At 50.4% G+C, this 19146-nt stretch overlaps 1 protein-coding gene across 5 annotated transcripts in view; it reads right to left on the bottom strand.

Moving 5' to 3' along the window:
• Positions 1–6637: 6637 nt before the first annotated feature.
• The window catches only part of FBLIM1 (filamin binding LIM protein 1), a 44611-nt gene continuing 32102 nt past the window's right edge, over positions 6638–19146 (bottom strand). For 3 of the 5 annotated variants that reach the window (XM_073316641.1, XM_073316640.1, XM_073316639.1), the window contains one exon: positions 6638–14761. In XM_073316641.1, coding sequence (XP_073172742.1) covers positions 14648–14761 — 114 coding nt within the window. In that variant the 3' untranslated portion in view covers positions 6638–14647. The remainder of the gene's footprint in view (positions 14762–19146) is intronic. The other 2 variants (XR_012155545.1, XR_012155544.1) reach the window with 2 other exon arrangements.

The raw sequence follows: 19146 nt of genomic DNA, 5'->3' as shown, positions 1-19146 counted from the left end.
ATGTGCTTGCAGTACCTCCTTACATTGCTAACGAGACATGAAAATCAAGCATCTCCAAAGCCAGGGTGTTTGTGAACACTCTCCCCACCGTGAGTGAAAGGAAAGTCACTGAGACCAAGCAATCTACCTTGAGACAGGAATTGGAATGAGGAGATTTATGGTAATGCTTTAGCTTTGACCAGGTTTAGAACATACCAGTGAGCGTAAATGCTTTGGGGCAAGGATTATCTTTGTTCTGGATTTGTACAGCATCTGGCACAACGGGGCCCTGGTTGAAGCTCGTAGGCACGAGCACAGTATGTAAATAATAATAATTCATTCTATTAAAAATATGTTCTTTGACATGGCAGCATAATTTACTGCAGCTTACACATGACTCTAATGCCGTCTAGTTACATGTTACCGCAGCTGGACTCTATAATACAATTTCAGAGCACAAATACAAGAGAAAGACCATTTGATTTTGAATTCTCCAACTGCCCCATTTGCAAGCAATGAATCCAATCAAAGTTCAGCTGGCATCCAAATAAATGTAATTTAGTGTTTGTTTCTTGAAAGGCCAGTGTCAGTAAGGAGAACATAGTAGCCTACATACCAGTATCTAATTAAACACATTATTAGTGAGAGGTAGAAAATATGCCCCAGGCTAGAGTCGGTAACAATGTTTCTACTAATTCCTGTGCTTCCCAGGGGACTGTGGTGAGGACTGCACTATAGAATTATAGAGAAATGATGAGGGATAAACTTTTAAGGCCAGGCTAATAAAAAAAGAAACACCAAACACTCATGGAATACCATTCTAGCCATAATCCGGGGCAGATGCCTAGTTGGTGTAAACCGTCAGCACTCTATTGGAGCGAAAACAGTTCACACCAGCTGGGAGCTGCCCCATGGACTTACGTACAGCCAGGTATCACCACCCTGACTCAGGTGGATGAGACTTTCTAGTGGAAGAGATCCATAGACCTCAATGAGCCCACTCAGGGAGGTGTTGGGGGGTGGCGGCGATTTCCATAACAAGGTCCCAGGAGGTGTTACCAGATTTGCCTGTTACTTTGGGGTATGCTCATTTATTAGGATTACTCTTCTGGGTGGTGGTGGTGGGGTTCTGTAATTCTGTCAATGTACAGTTTGTGTCCGAGAGGACCAGATTAATCAGCACTTCCAAGCTGTCACCCTCCTAGGCCCCAGGTTCAGCACATCCCTGTCCCCATGTTCACGTTACATTTGTTCTGGTCGTAACCGACTTGATGAGCAAACCCCACAGGATTTTTGGACGCTGCAGGGATCTTTAGCTTAGGTACAAGGAGCGTTGCTGCAGAGTGAATGAGGAGGCCAAAAAACACTCACAAGGTAGGGGAGAGAGCGAGAGAAGAAACCGGCTTAACCATGAAAATTATTTATTGCCAGGTAATTACCAAAGGGGAGCCAAACAAACAAAACAGTTATCATATTAAATCTCATAAACTTGATTATAAAAATCTAACTGATCACACAAGCCAGGGTCAGAAGGCTACACCTAGAGAGAGAGAGAGAGAGCTGGGTTCTCACCACTCCGTGAAGGTTGAATTGATCGGGGGTCCCAGGTGGTGCTGGTAGCTGAGGGTCCAGAGTGCTGGAGACAGACAGAGCCCCCAGCCCGATCAATCAGGAGAAGATGAAGTCCCAATGGAACTGATGCAGATTTTGGATCCAGGCATCAGAACACTTACTTGAGCATGGGTAACGTTTTTTGTAGGGAAAGAACAATGGTTCAAGGAAAAACACGAGATTTGTTTATGGGTAAACTGACGGCTCAAGGGAGTATACCAAAGTTGTTTTGTTCAGGCTAGACAATAGGAACTGATTATTCCTGGCTATGGGCAGTGCTACTGCCAGGGAGCTCACAATGCAATTAGGCAGCTTCAGTATTTTGGATACCAATAAAGGATTTATTACTAGAATTGGTCTGATAACTACTGAGCTGGGTGTGTGCAGGCGTGGGTTCATTAACATCTGGAGCAGAAATCCCCCATCATGCAGTGCTTCCCTGCTTCTCTGGTCCCAAAGTTCTGTGCAGTTAGAATCATAGAATCATAGAATAACAGAGTTGGAAGGGACCTCTGGAGGCCATCTAGTCCAACCCACAGCCCATAGCAGGACCAATCCCAACTAAATCATTCCAGCCAGGGCTTTCTCAAGCCTGACCTTAAAAACTTCTAAGGAAAGGGATTCCACCACCTCCCTAGGTAACGCATTCCAGTGTTTCACCACCCTCCTAGTGAAAAAGTTTTTCCTAATATCCAACCTAAACCTCCCCCACTGCAACTTGAGACCATTACTCCTTGTCCTGTCATCTGCTATCACTGAGAATAGTCTAGATCCATCCTCTTTGAATCCACCTTTTAGGTAGTTAAAAGCAGCTATCAAATCCCCCCTCATTCTTCTCTTCTGCAGACTAAACAATCCCAGTTCCCTCAGCCTCTCCTCATAACTCATGTGTTCCAGTCCCCTAATCATTTTTGTTGCCCTTCGCTGGACTCTTTCCAGTTTTTCCACATCCTTCTTGTAGTGTGGGGCCCAAAACTGGACACAGTACTCCAGATGAGGCCTCACCAATGTCGAATAGAGGGGAACGATCACGTCCCTCGATCTGCTGGCAATGCCCCTACTTATACATCCCAAAATGCCATTGGCCTTCTTGGCAACAAGGGCACACTGTTGACTCATATCCAGCTTCTCGTCCACTGTAACCCCTAGGTCCTTTTCTGCAGAACTGCTGCCGAGCCATTCGGTCCCTAGTCTGTAGCGGTGCGTTGGATTCTTCCATCCTAAGTGCAGGACTCTGCACTTGTCCTTGTTGAACCTCATCAGATTTCTTTTGGCCCAATCCTCCAATTTGTCTAGGTCCCTCTGTATCCTATCCCTACCCTCCAGTGTATCTACCACTCCTCCCAGTTTAGTGTCATCCGCAAACTTGCTGAGGGTGCAATCCACACCATTCTCCAGATCATTAATGAAGATATTGAACAAAACCGGCCCCAGGACAGACCCTTGGGGCACTCCGCTAGATACCGGTTGCCAACTAGACATGGAGGCATTAATCACTACCCATTGAGCCCAACAATCTAGCCAACTTTCTACCCACCTTGTAGTGCATCCATCCAGCCCATACTTCTTTAACTTGCTGGCAAGAATACGGTGGGAGACCGTGTCAAAAGCTTTGCTAAAGTTGAGGAATAACATGTCCACTGCTTTCCCTTCATCCACAGAACCAGTTATCTCATCATAGAAGGCAATTAGATTAGTCAGGCATGACTTTCCATTGGTGAATCCATGCTGACTGTTCCTGAATCACTTTCCTCTCATCTAAGTGCTTCAGAATTGATTCCTTGAGGACATGCTCCATGATTTTTCCGGGGACTGAGGTGAGGCTGACCGGACTGTAGTTCCCAAGATCACCCTTCTTCCCTTTTTTAAACAGGGCACTACATTAGCCTTTTTCCAATCTTCCAGGACTTCCCCCGATCGCCATGAGTTTTCAAAGATAATGGCCAATGGCTCTGCAATCACATCCGCCAATTCCTTTAGCACTCTCAGATGCAACACATCCAGCCCCATGGACTTGTGCACGTCCAGTTTTTCTAAATAGTCCCAAACCACTTCTTCCTTCACAGAGGGCTGGCCACCTCCTCCCCATGCTGTGTTGCCCAGCACAGCAGTCTGGGAGCTGACCTTGTTAGTGAAGACGGAGGCAAAAAAAGCATTGAGTACATTAGCTTTTTCCACATCCTCTGTCACTAGGTTGCCTCCCTCATTTAGTAAGGGGCCCACACTTTCCTTGGCTTTCTTCTTATTGCCAACATACCTGAAGAAACCCTTCTTGTTACTCTTAACATCCCTCGCTAGCTGGAACTCCAGGTGTGATTTAGCCTTCCTGATTCCATTCCTGCATGCCCGAGCAATATTTATATACTCATCCCTGGTCATTTGTCCAATCTTCCACTTCTTGTAAGACTCTTTTTTGTGTTTAAGATCAGCAAGGATTTCACTGTTAAGCCAAGCTGGTCGCCTGCCATATTTACTATTCTTTCTACACATCGAGATGGTTTGTCCCTGTAACCTCAATAAGGATTCTTTAAAATACATCCAGTTCTTGCCTTGGAATCTCTGTTCTCCATTCTGTCTGCTAATGGCGATGCCTCCTTGTCCCATCTTCGATGCAAATGAGGTTACTGGAGTTTCCTGAATCCTGTCACCCTTGTCCGGAGGGGTTTAGGTGAGTCTCCCACTGCCTTTTCGTTGCTCTTTGTAAGTCTGTCTTCTGATTGGCTTTGGTTCAAGCGGAGGTGAGGGGGTGCCCTTCGTGAGTCAGACAGGCTGGGTACTGCGCCCTGGTTCCCTAAGAACACAGAGCTGACAGGTAACAGAGGGTAGGTCAAGATTAAAAAGAGAACCTGCATGTGAAACAGAAACTGGAGTTGGCCCTTTTTCCTTTTTTAACTTCTTTGCCACAAAGCAGGGGCTTGGTCCTGCTGGAGCAGGGGTGGGACTAGATGCCTCCTGAGGTCCCTTCCACCCTGAGATTCTGTGATTCTATGATCTTTCAAAGCCACGTTTCTGAGGCTGCTGCCCCACCTGTTCATGCGTCTTCCTGCAAAATCCACCCAAACAAGGTTCAACAGCCCTGATATTTTTTTTTAAACAATTACAGATCAAAGTTGTCTCATGTGCTCCCTGCAAAGCTGAAAAGTCCACAGCCCTTGATGTTTTTCTTGGCAAGTCACCGCCCACATCTCAGTGAGCACCATGCCTTAAGTGACGCAAGCCTTGAACTAACTTTTGTGACTCACACTGCCCGGGCATTATCCTTTCCCTTGTGTTTTGTAACACACTCTGACCTTTTGCCCAGAGCTTTTATGTCCAGAGATGCAGGGACCCGTGCAGCGCTCAGCGTGCTCTCAGCAGCAGGGCTGGGATTGCTGGCATGGACAGGGCTCTGGGTAGCTGCTGGCATTTTCACCACTGGGCCAATTAACCCCATTCATAGTGAGTCTGAACAACACAGGGATGAAAATCCCAGGAGTCACTAATACCTTGCTCACAGTAGGGTTCTCCCGCTGCCTGGATCCTGTCAGGGCCTTCCCACAGAGCCGGAAGTCCAGGTTACCTCTCTCCTAGGTCTTCCCTTCCTTATTCCTCCCTGAGCCTGACCCACTCTCCAGGTGTAACAAGGTGGGCCTGATAGAGCTCTTGGGCTCCAGCTAACCCCATCTTGGCCAAGATGGGGTTCAGACCTGCCCATTTCACATTGTTGTATTTTCACTTTTTGCCTTGGTTTATTTTTCCAGTTACTGGTTTTCCTTTTATGTTCATGAGCGAACGGCAGCTTCTGGTGGGGAACTGCAGACAGCTCAGCTGACGCGCCTGAGCTTGCTTGCAACCGCTTGCTTGACTGTGAGCAGCTTTTAAAAGTGACTCCTCCCCCAAATCATGGCACTTACAATACGTCTGCAATGGCTGGCGACTCCGCCACTTGGGGAGGGTGGGGAGGGGAAATTTTCTCTGCAAAGCAGCAGTTAGTGTTCTCTCTGTGCCATTAGATCCCTATGGCAGGGGGGCTGTCCTTCTCTCAGCCCAGCACCATAACCTTTTTTTGGGGGGGGGGGGACGTGGGAAGACAGGGGCCACGGGCAGAGCAAGCCTTACCACCGCTCTTGACAGATGTGTCAACCTGGCCAGAGGCAGCAATTCTGAACAGCTGAGGCATTTACGTGCAGTGGGGGTAAGGCAGCATAGTCCCTACCTGTCCTGGCACCACGGAAGTGGCAGCTGGTCCGGCTCCTAGGTGGGGGTCCACGAGGCTCCGCACGCTGCCTCTGCCCTGAGCTCCGGCTCCGCACTCCCATTGGCTGGGAACCACGGCGAATGGGAGCTGGGGGGGCAGTACCTGCGGGCGAGAGCAGTGCGCGGAGCCTCCTGGCCGCCCTGCCTAGGAGCCGGACCTGCTGGCTGCTTCTAGGGCACAGCACGGAACAAGGACAGGCAGGGAGTTTGCCTTACCCCCACTGCACTGCTGACCAGGAGCCACCCGAGGTAAGCCCGTGCCCCAACCCCGAGCCCCAGCCCTGAGACCCTCAAAACCCAGAGCCCCCCCTGCACCCCAAACCCCTCATTGCTGGCCCCACTCTGGAACTCGCATCCCCAGCCCAGAGCCCCATACACCCTCCCACATCCCAACCCCCTGCCTCAGCCCAGAGCCCCTCCCATACTCTGAATCCCTCGGGTCCACCCCACAGTCCATAGCCCCCTCCTGCATCCCAAACCCCTCATCCCCAGATACTGCACCCCCAGCCGGAGCCGTCACCACCCCCAACCCCCTGCCCCCATCCGGAGCCCCCCTCCTGCACTCCGAACCCATCAGCCACAGCACGGAGCACCCTCCTGCACCCCAAACCTCCTCATCCACCCCAAACCGCCTCATCCCTGGCCCCACCCCAGAGCCCATACCCCCAGCCAAAGCCCTCATCACCTCCTGTATCCCAACCCACTGCCTCAGCCCAGAGCCCCCTACCGCACCCTGAACTCCTCATTTCTGGCCCCGCCCTGGAGCCCACACCCCCAGCCAGAGCCCTCCCCCCCCGTACCCCAACCCCATGAGCCAGCCTGGTGAAAATGAGCGAGGGTGGGGAGAGTGAGCAACAGAGGGAGGAGGGATGGAGTGAGGGGGCGGGCCCTCAGAGGAGGGGCGGGGCATGGGCAGGCCCTCAGAGGAGGGGCAGGGCAAGGGTGTTTGGTTTTGTGCGAGTAGAAAGTTGGCAAGCCTAGCTGCTCTGTTAAACAACTGCCACATCCCTGCCCAGCAGTGGCTGCATTCCAGGAGCGGGAGATACCTCTGTACAGCTAACAGAAGGTGTCCAGACCCTTCAGGATAAAATGCACTATTATTACGGACAAACCTGCAGAGCACAATTTACAATACCCTTTGTAGGAGTGCGTGGCTGCCTCTTCCCATCCGTCTTGGAGGAAGGCCATGCCCCCGCACTACACCCTTCTACTGGAGGCTGGGCTCCATGCCTGGGTGAACAGTCTTACCCTGAGGCAAAGGGGACAGTGGGGTTTTGTCCTGAAGAGAGACCACGGTCTAGCTGAGGTAGTTATATGGGGCCCTTTAATGGATTTGTCCTCCTAACAGCTCTGGCTCTTCGTGCCACTGTCCAGGTGAGGAACGGAGATGCTTAGGGTACGGCTACACTGCAACAGAACACCCGCCGCTGACCGGTGCCAGCTGATGGGGGCTCACAGGGCTGCAGAGCTGCAAAATTGCAGTGTAGATGTTCAGGCCCAAGTCCTGGCTCTGGGACCCTCCCCTCTCATGGCTCCAGCCCAAGCCAGAACATCTACACTGGAACTTTATAAATCCCCTCCTCCCTGCACAAGCCCAAGTCAGCAGACATGGGCCAGATGCAGGTGTTTATTGCAGTGTAGACCTACCCAGAGAGGCTAAGTGGCTGGCTCAAGGGCACAAAGAAGCCTGTGATGGAACAAGGCCATGAATGCAGGTCTTTAAAACCCCAGGCTAGCACCCTAACCACTTGGCCAGCAGGATTCTGGTTTTTGGCTGAAACCAAAGCCAAACACTAACTTAACAACCCTTGTACATTTTAAAGAATCACTGTAAAAAATCCAAACCGTGAATAAATAAGTAAATAAAAATCAAATAAAGAGAGAGGGCTTTTTCCATCGTCCATAAAAGCTGTATAAATCCCTGTCAGTTCTCGCCATACTTCCTGGTTGTGCATCAGAACAGTGTTGTCAGATGGCTTCTTTCTTTTTCGGTTTGGTTCCAGTGTGGAAACAGAGGAAGCGCACACTAAAAGTGACTGTTTAACCTTCAGTTTTATTTCATTGCTAATTAAAGAATCAATTTCTCCTCTAGTTTATGTCATCATGGTTAAAATAAACCTCCTAAGCCCGCCCCCTCCCCCCAACTACGCCTTTTTCTAGGAAGTTACAAGGAATGCAAGTGGCCAAGTAAACAATGAAAATAACTAAAAACAGAAAGCTAAATCCAGGATCCCTAGTTAGTGCTTGGTTAGAGCTGTGAATGCTGCTTCTTTTATCTTTGTAATTAGAGGGTGGAGCAGATGGTGGAGACTTGGTTTAAAGGGATGTGTCCATTTTAAAAACCCGCTGTCCTGCGTGTTGCCGGGCGACTCCTGAGTAGGGTAATGTTTGTTCAAATGGAGCACGGAAGGAGGAAACCAGTTCTTCAGAAAATGGCCATAAGTTAGAACAAGGTTTGCTCAGTACTTGTTCTCTGTATGAACTATAACAAAGTCAAGCTTAGTAAACTTCAAAAAAGGACTGGCCATTTATAGGGGGACCAAGCATATCCAGAGTTATCACAATGAACCTTGGACGGCATATTCAACTTCATGCTTCAGGGTTTAAGCCAATCTCTGTTAGATTAGGATGAGAGCAGTGGCGTGGCTACTGCAGGGGTTTGCGCCTTCCTCTGACATATCTGGCAATGGTCACTGTGAGAGCCAGGATACTGGAATAGACAGACCTTGGGTTTGATCCAGTCTGGTGACTCCTGTTCCTAGAGATGATAGATGCTGCCAAAAACGTCAGCTGTAAAGTGCTACCAAATATTACTATCGTGGACAGCATGTGGCAAACTGTGGCTGAATACATACAACCCTCCTGATGTACGTATTCAACTGCAGTATCGAACCCAGGACCTTCAGCGCAAGCGCATGCATACATGCACACACAACCGAGGCAAAATAGCCACCAGCTTATGGCTGCAGATGCTTCCCTCCCAGATTGCCAGGGTTGTTACCAGGAAAGCAGGGGCTGGTTCGAGGTAGCCCAGCAGGCTTAAGGCAGGGGACTATATAGAGACAACTATAGCTCAGGGAAATGGCCTCCGTTTTTCATAACTCTAGCCTAATGTGCTGTGCAGAAAAAGGCATTAGACCTTCCTTCCTGGTTCTGACACGCTGCTCTCACTCTCCTGGAGGCCCAACACTACCACGTCAGCGGAGGCTACACGTTATCTCCCTTTTGTACAGAGTAAATACCGGGGATCCCTTCATTCCCAAAGAAAAGTGTGCTCCAGTCTTCCACTGACCTTTGGTTCCAGCACTTGCTGTTCCCCAGCCCCAGCTAGCCCTGGTCTGACACTGCTCATCCTGCTCCAGCTGCCCTGGATATAGCCAGGATGCTGTTCTGGAGGTGGAATGTGTCCAACCAGTAACCCTGTCATTGCCTTTCAGGATCTACAGGACAGTGCTGAGATGCCCTCCTCTCAGCACAGGCTAAGGGTCTGTCAGGTGGCATCTGAATGGTGGGAGACTTAGACTGACGCTGGCTTTGTACAAAGCCCCTTTCACTCCTACATAACGCAGCCTTCTTTGCATTAGCCGCTTGTCACCCTGCTTATCTTCCAGCCCCGAGGCTGCACCAAACTCTGCTAACACAGCGCTTGAAAGGGCCATGTCAGATGCAAAGGAGTATACTGGCCCTTCAAGAGTAGAGGGGCCCAGAAGACCCTGTTCCAGGGAGCTGGGATGAACAAAGGCCCAGGAGAAGCAAAAGAGAGGAAGTGAACCTGGGGAATTAGAAGTTGGGGAAAACCCACAGAACACTGCTCCTTTACCAGCCCAGCCTCAAGCCCCCTAGTTAGCGGGGGGCAGCCGATCAGGAGGAGGACAGCAAATAGATTGTGTTCTCCCTCAGAACAGGTCAGATGCTGGTGAGAGAAGGAAGCCAGAGCCCGACAGCTAAGCTCCAGGAGACAGCTGAGAAGCACCCCTGTGAAGCACAGGCTGTGGCAACGGAAGAGCTTTGCATGGCTGGCAGAAGAGCCAGACCAAAGGGAAAACAGGACACCGCACACGGCCAGCACAGCTCGGGCCAGCTCCCCCCACAGGCCCGTGCGGGGCCGGCCCGAGCCACTCTCCCGAGTCCTCCCTCTTGGGTGGGGCTGGGGTTGCTGCTCACCCTGCCCCCCGCACAGTCCTGTGCCCCGCTAGGGAGTACACCCTGCTTTTTTTTGCGAAACGGGACAAATGCCCAGTTTTGCCAAAAAAGTCGGGGCTGCTGGGACAGGGCTTGAAAAAGGGCCTGTCCCAGCCAAAGCGGGTTGTATGGTCGGTCACCAGAGCCAGATCTCAGTATGAACCTTTGGGCTGCAGTGATGGACTTCACTGGGGGGCCTGCTGGGCACTAAACCAGCCTCCCGCAGCGGGCGGCAGAACTTACAAGAAAGGCAGCGGGGACTCTGACGGGGGAGGCTACTGCAAAGGGAACTGTGGCCACGAGGGACAGCCCAGGTCGAAGAAGCCTCCTTCTGCTGACGTTGCTGATGAGGGACAGAATGGCAGGAATACCTACAGGACTTCCAGCAGGGACTCCAACCCGTAGCCTGGACATGTTAAGCTGTAGCATTTACCTTTGAGCCCGAGAGCAGAAGTTGGAAATGAACTTTACCTGCTAAAACCATAGGGCAGCTGGTAAGAAAGTCCATTGCCAGAAGCATGGGATGTCTGCCACTCGCATACAGAGCAGCTGCTCACATTCTGGAGTCATTTCCTTGCTGCCTGCCTTCCCAACAAGAGTCACGTGTATGAAGGAGATGGAGGAGGTGCACAGATGCAGCTGGGATGGTGGTAGGTTTTTTTAAAATTATGTTTCAAGAGGAAACTACTTTCCCTGGGATCATTTCAGCAGGGAACATGCTTTTTTTTTTTAAACAAATCCATTCGAAGCAAACCATCGGGCTTCTTACCTCTTTTTCTGAAATGAGCCGCTGCTTGTTGTGACTGGGGAAAGGCAGCTGGGAGGTCACCGTTTGTCCGGAGGAAGAAAGGATTCCTTTTTCAGTGTAGCTTGTTCTTCTCTGCAGTCCTGTCTACATAGCAAAACCATACCACATTGGGGGGAAGGGGAGACTCTGTTAGAACGCTCCAAGGCCCTCACAGCTCTGAGACACGGTTTGACCTTGTCTGTGGCCCTGACCCCAACCCATTTTAATGGTGTTACCAAATCATACGACCTGCCTGTAAGATTCAAGGCAGAAAATTTGGTAACACAGGAACCTACAAAAAGCAAGACAACGGCCTGTCAGGCTGAACAACGTTGTCTGTTTCCTTGTGCTCCCCTGTCCGTCCCTGTTATTTCTTAGGCCTTCTCCTCACTGAGAAGAGAAGGGGTCACCCAACAACATTAGTTCTCTCATGATTAAGCACCTATTGGAACCAAGGCTCTGGAGCTTTTAAGCACACTTCAGCTAGGCCAGACACGGAGTGTTGTCCTCCCCTAGCTTCATCGTGGGAAAAGCTCACCAGGGCCTTGTCTCCACTAGCTAGGGGGCATTATCTCGCTGGCAGTGATGACAGAGCCTCATGCTTAGATTGTCAGCTCTTCGGGGCCAGGACCATCTTGTTCAGTGTCTATACAGTGCCCAGCACAATGGGATTCTGGTCCATGACCGGCGCCCTTGGTGCACCACAGTACAAATACTAACCAGTATCAACAGTTGGTCTAATCTGCAAAGATCATCCACGGCTGTAGCTGGGCCCTCCAACACCGATGCAGCGTACACAGCATCTCTGCCACCATTTCAGATGCTGTGACCCGAATCAGAGCTGCTCCTGTTGATGAGAACAGGGCTCGGGCAGTCCTGCCCTGACTACTGCGGGCATGGATTCCAGAGAGGGAGTGTCTATAGCACAGTAAGGCTAGCACCTTTCTTAAAAAGGGAGAAAAACGGCTACCTGCACCGGCACTGGAATGCCTATAAAACTGTAGAATACAGGTGACCACTGTTTAAACCCTGGTTCCAATCCTGGTATAGACAGGACTTTGGTGCTAATACACTGAGAAAGTACCTAAACCACCGCCCCACTCCCCACTAGCAAAAGAAAGGAAAGAGCGTCGTCCAGGGTCCGAGTGCTCTGGAGCTGCTGGCAGAAGCTCCATCAGTTCCAAATTCTCACTTATTCCTTTTGAACTGTAAAAGCTTGTTGACATAGGGACGCTCAGGAAAGGTAGTCCAAAAAAGTGAATTAAGATAAACTGAATTCAGGTCCCTTTAATTCTGAAAAGAGCATCCACAGGGTTTTAATGTGGGTTTAACTAATCCCCTTCAAATTCACACCTTTTGTTAATTCGGATTAATTTTCATGAGTGTCCCCAGAAGAAGCCCTAAATTTAATCAGTTTTCAAAAATAATGCCCCAGGGAAACGAGCATGTACAATTGTTTTCAGTGAGCGGAGACTTTCCCTGCCAATAATTTACAGTTCTTTTGTGGGGCTTCCCCAAACGCCAAAGAACTCCACAGCCATTTCGCTCAGGGAGCACTCCACTGCCTATCAAAGCAGCTTAATTTTACAGTGTCACTGCTACTTATGGAAAGTGATCATTACAACCAAGGTCCCAAGCTCTTTTCTCTTGAGGAGTGTTGACAAGGACAGGAGAGACGGCGCCACTGAACGGAACCAGCTAATGGTCCTGCCTAGAATGCTGGATTCTCTTGGCAACAAGTGTGGTCTCCTGGCCTCTCTGTTTAGCCTGAAGCACAAAGCCAAGGGAACCCCATGGGAATGAGGAAGGGCTCTTAAAGAGGCCATGCACAGCACTGCTAAGATTCTTCCTTTCATTTAAGTATCTTTTCATATAGCCCCTACTGCTCCCCCTCCGTGACGTGCCACTGGTTAAAATCCCGCCACGAAAGGAGAGGAGAGGCTGGTGGAGTTCCATCTCTCACCAGCTGTTCTTGAGTAGCTAGTGCTCAAAATACCCACCGAAGAGCAAACTGTGTGCCTTTGGCAGCGTAACGTGGGACATCGGAGGTAATTTTCCAGGGTGAGGATACCCCCCCAAAGATGGTACATTTCCTGTCCCACCCATTTCAAATGCCACTCATTTAACGTTGTGCTATATGGATCCATACACTCATGGCAGCACCCACCAACAATCGCCATCCCCAAGCTCTTATCTAGCGCTTTTCATCAGTAGAACTCAAAGCGCTTTACACAGGAGATCAGTCTCATTATCCCCATTTCACAGATGGGGAAACTGAGGAACAAAAAGGCAAAGTTACCCAGCAGGCAAGGGACAGTTCAAACGAGATCCCAGCTCTCCTGATGCCCAGCCCAGTCCAGTGCACTACCCACTAGGACACACATCCATCAGGCTTACCAGGACCTTTTTGGCCTAGTGGTACTGCTCTCTTCTTTGACTACAGTTGAGAATGGCGTTTTGATTTAAATAGGGAAACAAATGAGCTGCTCCCCTCTGAGAGCACCCCCATTCCCACAAGCCAGAGGGTTTATCCCAGGCGAGGGGAAAGGGATGTTAAAATACTGGCAGCCCATCAGCTGCTCTCTCTTAGTTGGCGATCTTGTATCTGGCATCATTTCATGATGCTAGCAAGAAAGACGCGTGATTGGCCAGTGGCAGATGAGAGAGAATCCAGCGTCTTGGCTTGTTTTATGGGAAGCTGGTGGGGCTGTGTATTTGTCAACTCCTTAAACAACGCTGAATTCTTTCCACTCCCAGCCCCCAGGTTGTGTCATGACTCACAGTCCGTGTCCATTCACCGCAGAGATGAAACTGCACATCCAGTAATCCCAGGAGTCAATTCCAGAACCATGGCTCCGGCAATTCTATGTGCACAGAGCCAGCGGGTCGTCCAGCGCAGATCTGCAGGCAGCTGCATCTGATATCTGTCACTGAGTCACTGCAGCATTTCAGGAGACACAATCTTAATTAGGGGCTGATCCTGCAGCCTTCGCTCCCTCAAGTTAAGACCTGAAGGATCAGGCCTCAGGTTGTCGCTGGTACAGTGTCATTTTCAGAATGCATAGTGGTGTTCAGCTGCTGCTGTACAAACCTCTTTGGCACACTGCTGGGTCATAATTCACAGCACTATCGCAGGATGCAGTAAAGCAGAAAACTGTGTGTATATATATTTGACCTGGCTCTGTGGGTAAAAGTCACTCACGGGCAGGAGATCAGTAAAAACTTATGCACCACTTAGGTCTTACGTTAGCCCTATTTTGAGGGTGCACCGGGGTGGCCTTCAGGCGGTTTTAGCATCGCTGTCCCACTGTGCGTGCCCTGTTCCCTGCCGTGCTCCCGGAGCTGATAGATAGCACAGTGCTCTCCCCCAGCCCCTCTGCTGTTTAGTAAGATCCTCCCGCCAGCAGGGGCGTTATTTACACGGTGAGGAGACAGAGCCCTACCTGCTCTGAAACTTTATTTTAATCTATCTCCCTTGTCCCATCAGCAGCTGCTGGTTTGGTGGGGTGTCCCCCTCATCCCATGCACTGAGCCATTTGGGGGCAGAGGAAGCCAGCTGGCGGAGCCTTGGAAGATAAGCAGAGCCAGTCTGGAGGGAAAGAGAAGAAGAAAGTTCCACTGCCACCTCTCAGGGCTGGTCGCATGGCCGATTAGGAAGCATGCGTGGTAGGACCTTGCTGCTGAAGCTCAGAGCTACTAATATAATCCTACCATAAGAGACACAGTCAGGACAGAAAGTTGGACATTTATGAATGCAGAGGATAAGAACACTGATGCCGTAGTAGAGAGATTTGGCTCATCTCAGCCATGTGACTGCATCCACAGTTTCCTGGGGAAGCCCGCCGGGCTCTCTTAGCAGAACGATTCATTCTTCTGTTTGATGTGACAGGGCTTGCAGAGGATGTGGCTGTCCAAGGGGTAGCAGCCGTTCTCTGCTGGCTCGGTGGACAGGGGAATCCTGCAGTTCTGTGAGGTAGAAAGCATGTCAATCGAAAGTCAGTCAAAAACTCAGTCATTTCTAAAGCCCCAAAGCATCACAGGAATTTCTTTCTGATGCTGGCAACAGGCTACTTCAGTTTTGTCACTTTCATTCACTTGGAACTCCATGAGCGAGCCCCATTGCTTCCAATACACATAGTGCTCCAAGCACCTTCTCCTGCGGACTAGCTATCTCATCCCCCACGTCTGTCAGCTTCATCAGCCTGCTGCATCCTCGTCATGACACCCAGACTGTCAGGCCAATGAGATTCTGCCTGGGCATGAGAATCTGGGCCCAAAACCCCTCCTGCACTGGAGGAATTCAATTAAATCCCATGGCAGTGAGGCCACAGTGAGGAGGCAACAGATGTGCTGGTCTTGGAACACACCACCGCCCGGGGCGCACTCCACGCGCCCAGCCGGGCACCCGCCACCGCCCGGGGCGCACTCCACGCGCCCAGCCGGGCACCCGCCACCGCCCGGGGCGCACTCCACGCGCCCAGCCGGGCACCCGCCACCGCCCGGGGCGCACTCCACGCGCCCAGCCGGGCACCCGCCACCGCCCGGGGCGCACTCCACGCGCCCAGCCGGGCACCCGCCACCGCCCGGGGCGCACTCCACGCGCCCAGCCGGGCACCCGCCACCGCCCGGGGCGCACTCCACGCGCCCAGCCGGGCACCCGCCACCGCCCGGGGCGCACTCCACGCGCCCAGCCGGGCACCCGCCACCGCCCGGGGCGCACTCCACCACTAACAGTCACTGAGGAGGGCATAGTCCTTTGGGGGATACAGTTTTTAGAGGAACGTGCCACAAACAGAGAGAGTAGGGTAAGTACGGTAGGCAGTTGGACACTGTAGGACTGATTCTGATCTCACACTTGTGTAACTCCATTGAGTTCAGGGGAGTTACTCCTGCCTCCTTTATCCCAGCGGAGGTGAGAGAGAGGAGAAGCCATTCCCTGCGTCAGCAGGGCTGCTCACAGAAGGGGACTCAGTAACTAACTCACTGGTTGGATAACAATGAAAGACTCTGGAACGAAGACCAGGAATCCCCCAGCAACCTGAGGAAAGAGATTGTCGGCCTGGGTAGAGACCGTTGAATCGTGGAAGTCAACGAATGGCTACGCAGGTGGTGTCGGAGAGAAGGCTTTGGATTCTTTGACCATGGGATGGTGTTCCAAGGAGTGCTAGGCAGAGACGGGCTCCACCTAACGAAGAGAGGGAAGAGCATCTTCGCAAGCAGGCTGGCTAACCTAGTGAGGAGGGCTTTAAACTAGGTTCACCGGGGGAAGGAGACCAAAGCCCTGAGGTAAGTGGGCAAGTGGGATACCGGGAAGAGGCACGAGCAGGAGCGCGTGAGAGGGGAGGGCTCCTGCCTCATACTGAGAAAGAGAGGCGATCAGCAGGTTACCTTAAGTGCCTATATACAAATGCACAAAGCCTGGGAAACAAGCAGGGAGAACTGGAAGTCCTGGCACAGTCAAGGAATTATGATGTGATTGGAATAACAGAGACTTAGTGGGATAACTCACATGATTGGAGTACTGTCATGGATGGTTATAAGCTGTTCAGGAAGGATAGGAAGGGCAGAAAAGGTGGGGTAGTTGCACTGTATGTAAGAGAGCAGTATGACTGCTCAGAGCTCAAGTATGAAACTGCAGAAAAACCTGAGAGTCTCTGGATTAAGTTTAAGTGTGAGCAACAAGGGTGATGTCGTGGTGGGAGTCTACTATAGACCACCGGACCAGGGGGATGAGGTGGACGAGGCTTTCTTCCGGCAACTCACAGAAGTTACTAGATCGCAGGCCCTGGTTCTCATGGGAGACTTCAATCACCCTGATATCTGCTGGGAGAGCAATACAGCGGTGCACAGGCAATCCAGGAAGATTTTGGAAAATGTAGGGGACAATTTCCTGGTGCAAGTGCTGGAGGAACCAACTAGGGTCGGAGCTCTTCTTGACCTGCTGCTCACAAACCGGGAAGAATTAGTAGGGGAAGCAAAAGTGGATGGGAACCTGGGAGGCAGTGACCGTGAAATGGTCGAGTTCAGGATCCTAACACAAGGAAGAAAGGAGAGCAGCAGAATACAGACCCTGGACTTCAGAAAAGCAGACTTTGACTCCCTCAGGGAACTGATGGGCAAGATCCCCTGGGAGAATAACATGAGGAGGAAAGGAGTCTAGGAGAGCTTGCTGTATTTTAAAGAATCCTTATTGAGGTTACAGGGACAAACCATCCCGATGTGTAGAAAGAATAGTAAATATGACAGGCGACCAGCTTGGCTTAACGGTGGAATCCTTGCTGCTCTTAAATACAAAAAAGAAGCTTACAACAAGTGGAAAATTGGACAAATGATCAGAGATGAGTATAAAAATATTGCTCGGGCTTGCAGGAGTGAAATCAGGAAGGCCAAATCACACCCGGAGTTGCAGCTAGCAAGAGATGTTAAGAGTAACAAGAAGGGTTTCTTCAGAAAAAGCAGCATCACTTGCCCCATAACCTCAGCCGTGCAGAACACAATGCCATCCACAGCCTCAGAAACAACTCTGACATCATAATCAAAAAGGCTGACAAAGGAGGTGCTGTTGTCATCATGAATAGGTCGGAATATGAACAAGAGGCTGCTCGGCAGCTCTCCAACACGAGTTTCTACAAGCCATTACCCTATGATCCCACTGAGAGTTACCAAAAGCAACTACAGCATTTGCTCAAGAAACTTCCTGAAAAAGCACAAGATCAAATCCGCACAGACACACCCCTGGAACCCCGACCTGGTATATTCTATCTACTACCCAAGATCCATAAACCTGGAAATCCTGGGCGCCCCATCATCTCAGGCATTGGCACCCTGACAGCAGGATTGTCTGGCTATGTAGACTCCCTCCTCAGGCCCTACGCTACCAGCACTCCCAGCTACCTTCGAGACACCACTGACTTCCTAAGGAAACTTCAATCCATTGGTGATCTTCCTGATAACACCATCCTGGCCACTATGGATGTAGAAGCCCTCTACACCAACATTCCACACAAAGATGGACTACAAGCCGTCAGGAACACTATCCCCGATAATGTCACGGCTAACCTGGTGGCTGAACTTTGTGACTTTGTCCTTACCCATAACTATTTCACATTTGGGGACAATGTACACCTTCAGATCAGCGGCACTGCTATGGGTACCCGCATGGCCCCACAGTATGCCAACATTTTTATGGCTGATTTAGAACAACGCTTCCTCAGCTCTCGTCCCCTAAAGCCCCTACTCTACTTGCGCTATATTGATGACATCTTCATCATCTGGACCCATGGAAAAGAAGCCCTTGAGGAATTCCACCATGATTTCAACAATTTCCATCCCACCACCAACCTCAGCCTGGTCCAGTCCACACAAGAAATCCACTTCCTGGACACTACAGTGCTAATAAACAATGGTCACATAAACACCACCCTATACCGGAAACCTACTGACCGCTATTCCTACCTGCATGCCTCCAGCTTTCACCCTGACCACACCACACGATCCATCGTCTACAGCCAAGCTCTGCGATACAACCGCATTTGCTCCAACCCCTCAGACAGAGACAAACACCTACAAGATCTCTGTCAAGCTTTCTTACAACTACAATACCCACCTGCAGAAGTAAAGAAACAGATTGATAGAGCCAGAAGAGTTCCCAGAAGTTACCTACTACAGGACAGGCCTAACAAAGAAAATAACAGAACGCCACTAGCCGTCACCTTCAGCCCCCAACTAAAACCCCTCCAACGCATTATTAAGGATCTACAACCTATCCTAAAGGATGACCCAACACTCTCACAAATCTTGGGAGACAGGCCAGTCCTTGCCTACAGACAGCCCCGCAACCTGAAGCAAATACTCACCAACAACCACATACCACACAACAGAACCACTAACCCAGGAACTTATCCTTGCAACAAAGCCCGTTGCCAATTGTGCCCACATATCTATTCAGGGGACACCATCACAGGGCCTAATAACATCAGCCACACTATCAGAGGCTCGTATACCTGCACATCCACCAATGTGATATATGCCATCATGTGCCAGCAATGCCCCTCTGCCATGTACATTGGTCAAACTGGACAGTCTCTACGTAAAAGAATAAATGGACACAAATCAGATGTCAAGAATTATAACATTCATAAACCAGTCGGAGAACACTTCAATCTCTCTGGTCATGCAATCACAGACATGAAGGTCGCTATCTTAAAACAAAAAAACTTCAAATCCAGACTCCAGCGAGAAACTGCTGAATTGGAATTCATTTGCAAATTGGATACTATTAATTTAGGCTTAAATAGAGACTGGGAGTGGCTAAGTCATTATGCAAGGTAGCCTATTTCCTCTTGTTTTTT

The sequence above is a fragment of the Lepidochelys kempii genome, chromosome 18 (genome assembly GCF_965140265.1).
Source record: "Lepidochelys kempii isolate rLepKem1 chromosome 18, rLepKem1.hap2, whole genome shotgun sequence".
Taxonomy (NCBI): Eukaryota; Metazoa; Chordata; order Testudines; family Cheloniidae; genus Lepidochelys; species Lepidochelys kempii.
This window is presented reverse-complemented; position numbering and strand designations above follow the sequence as displayed.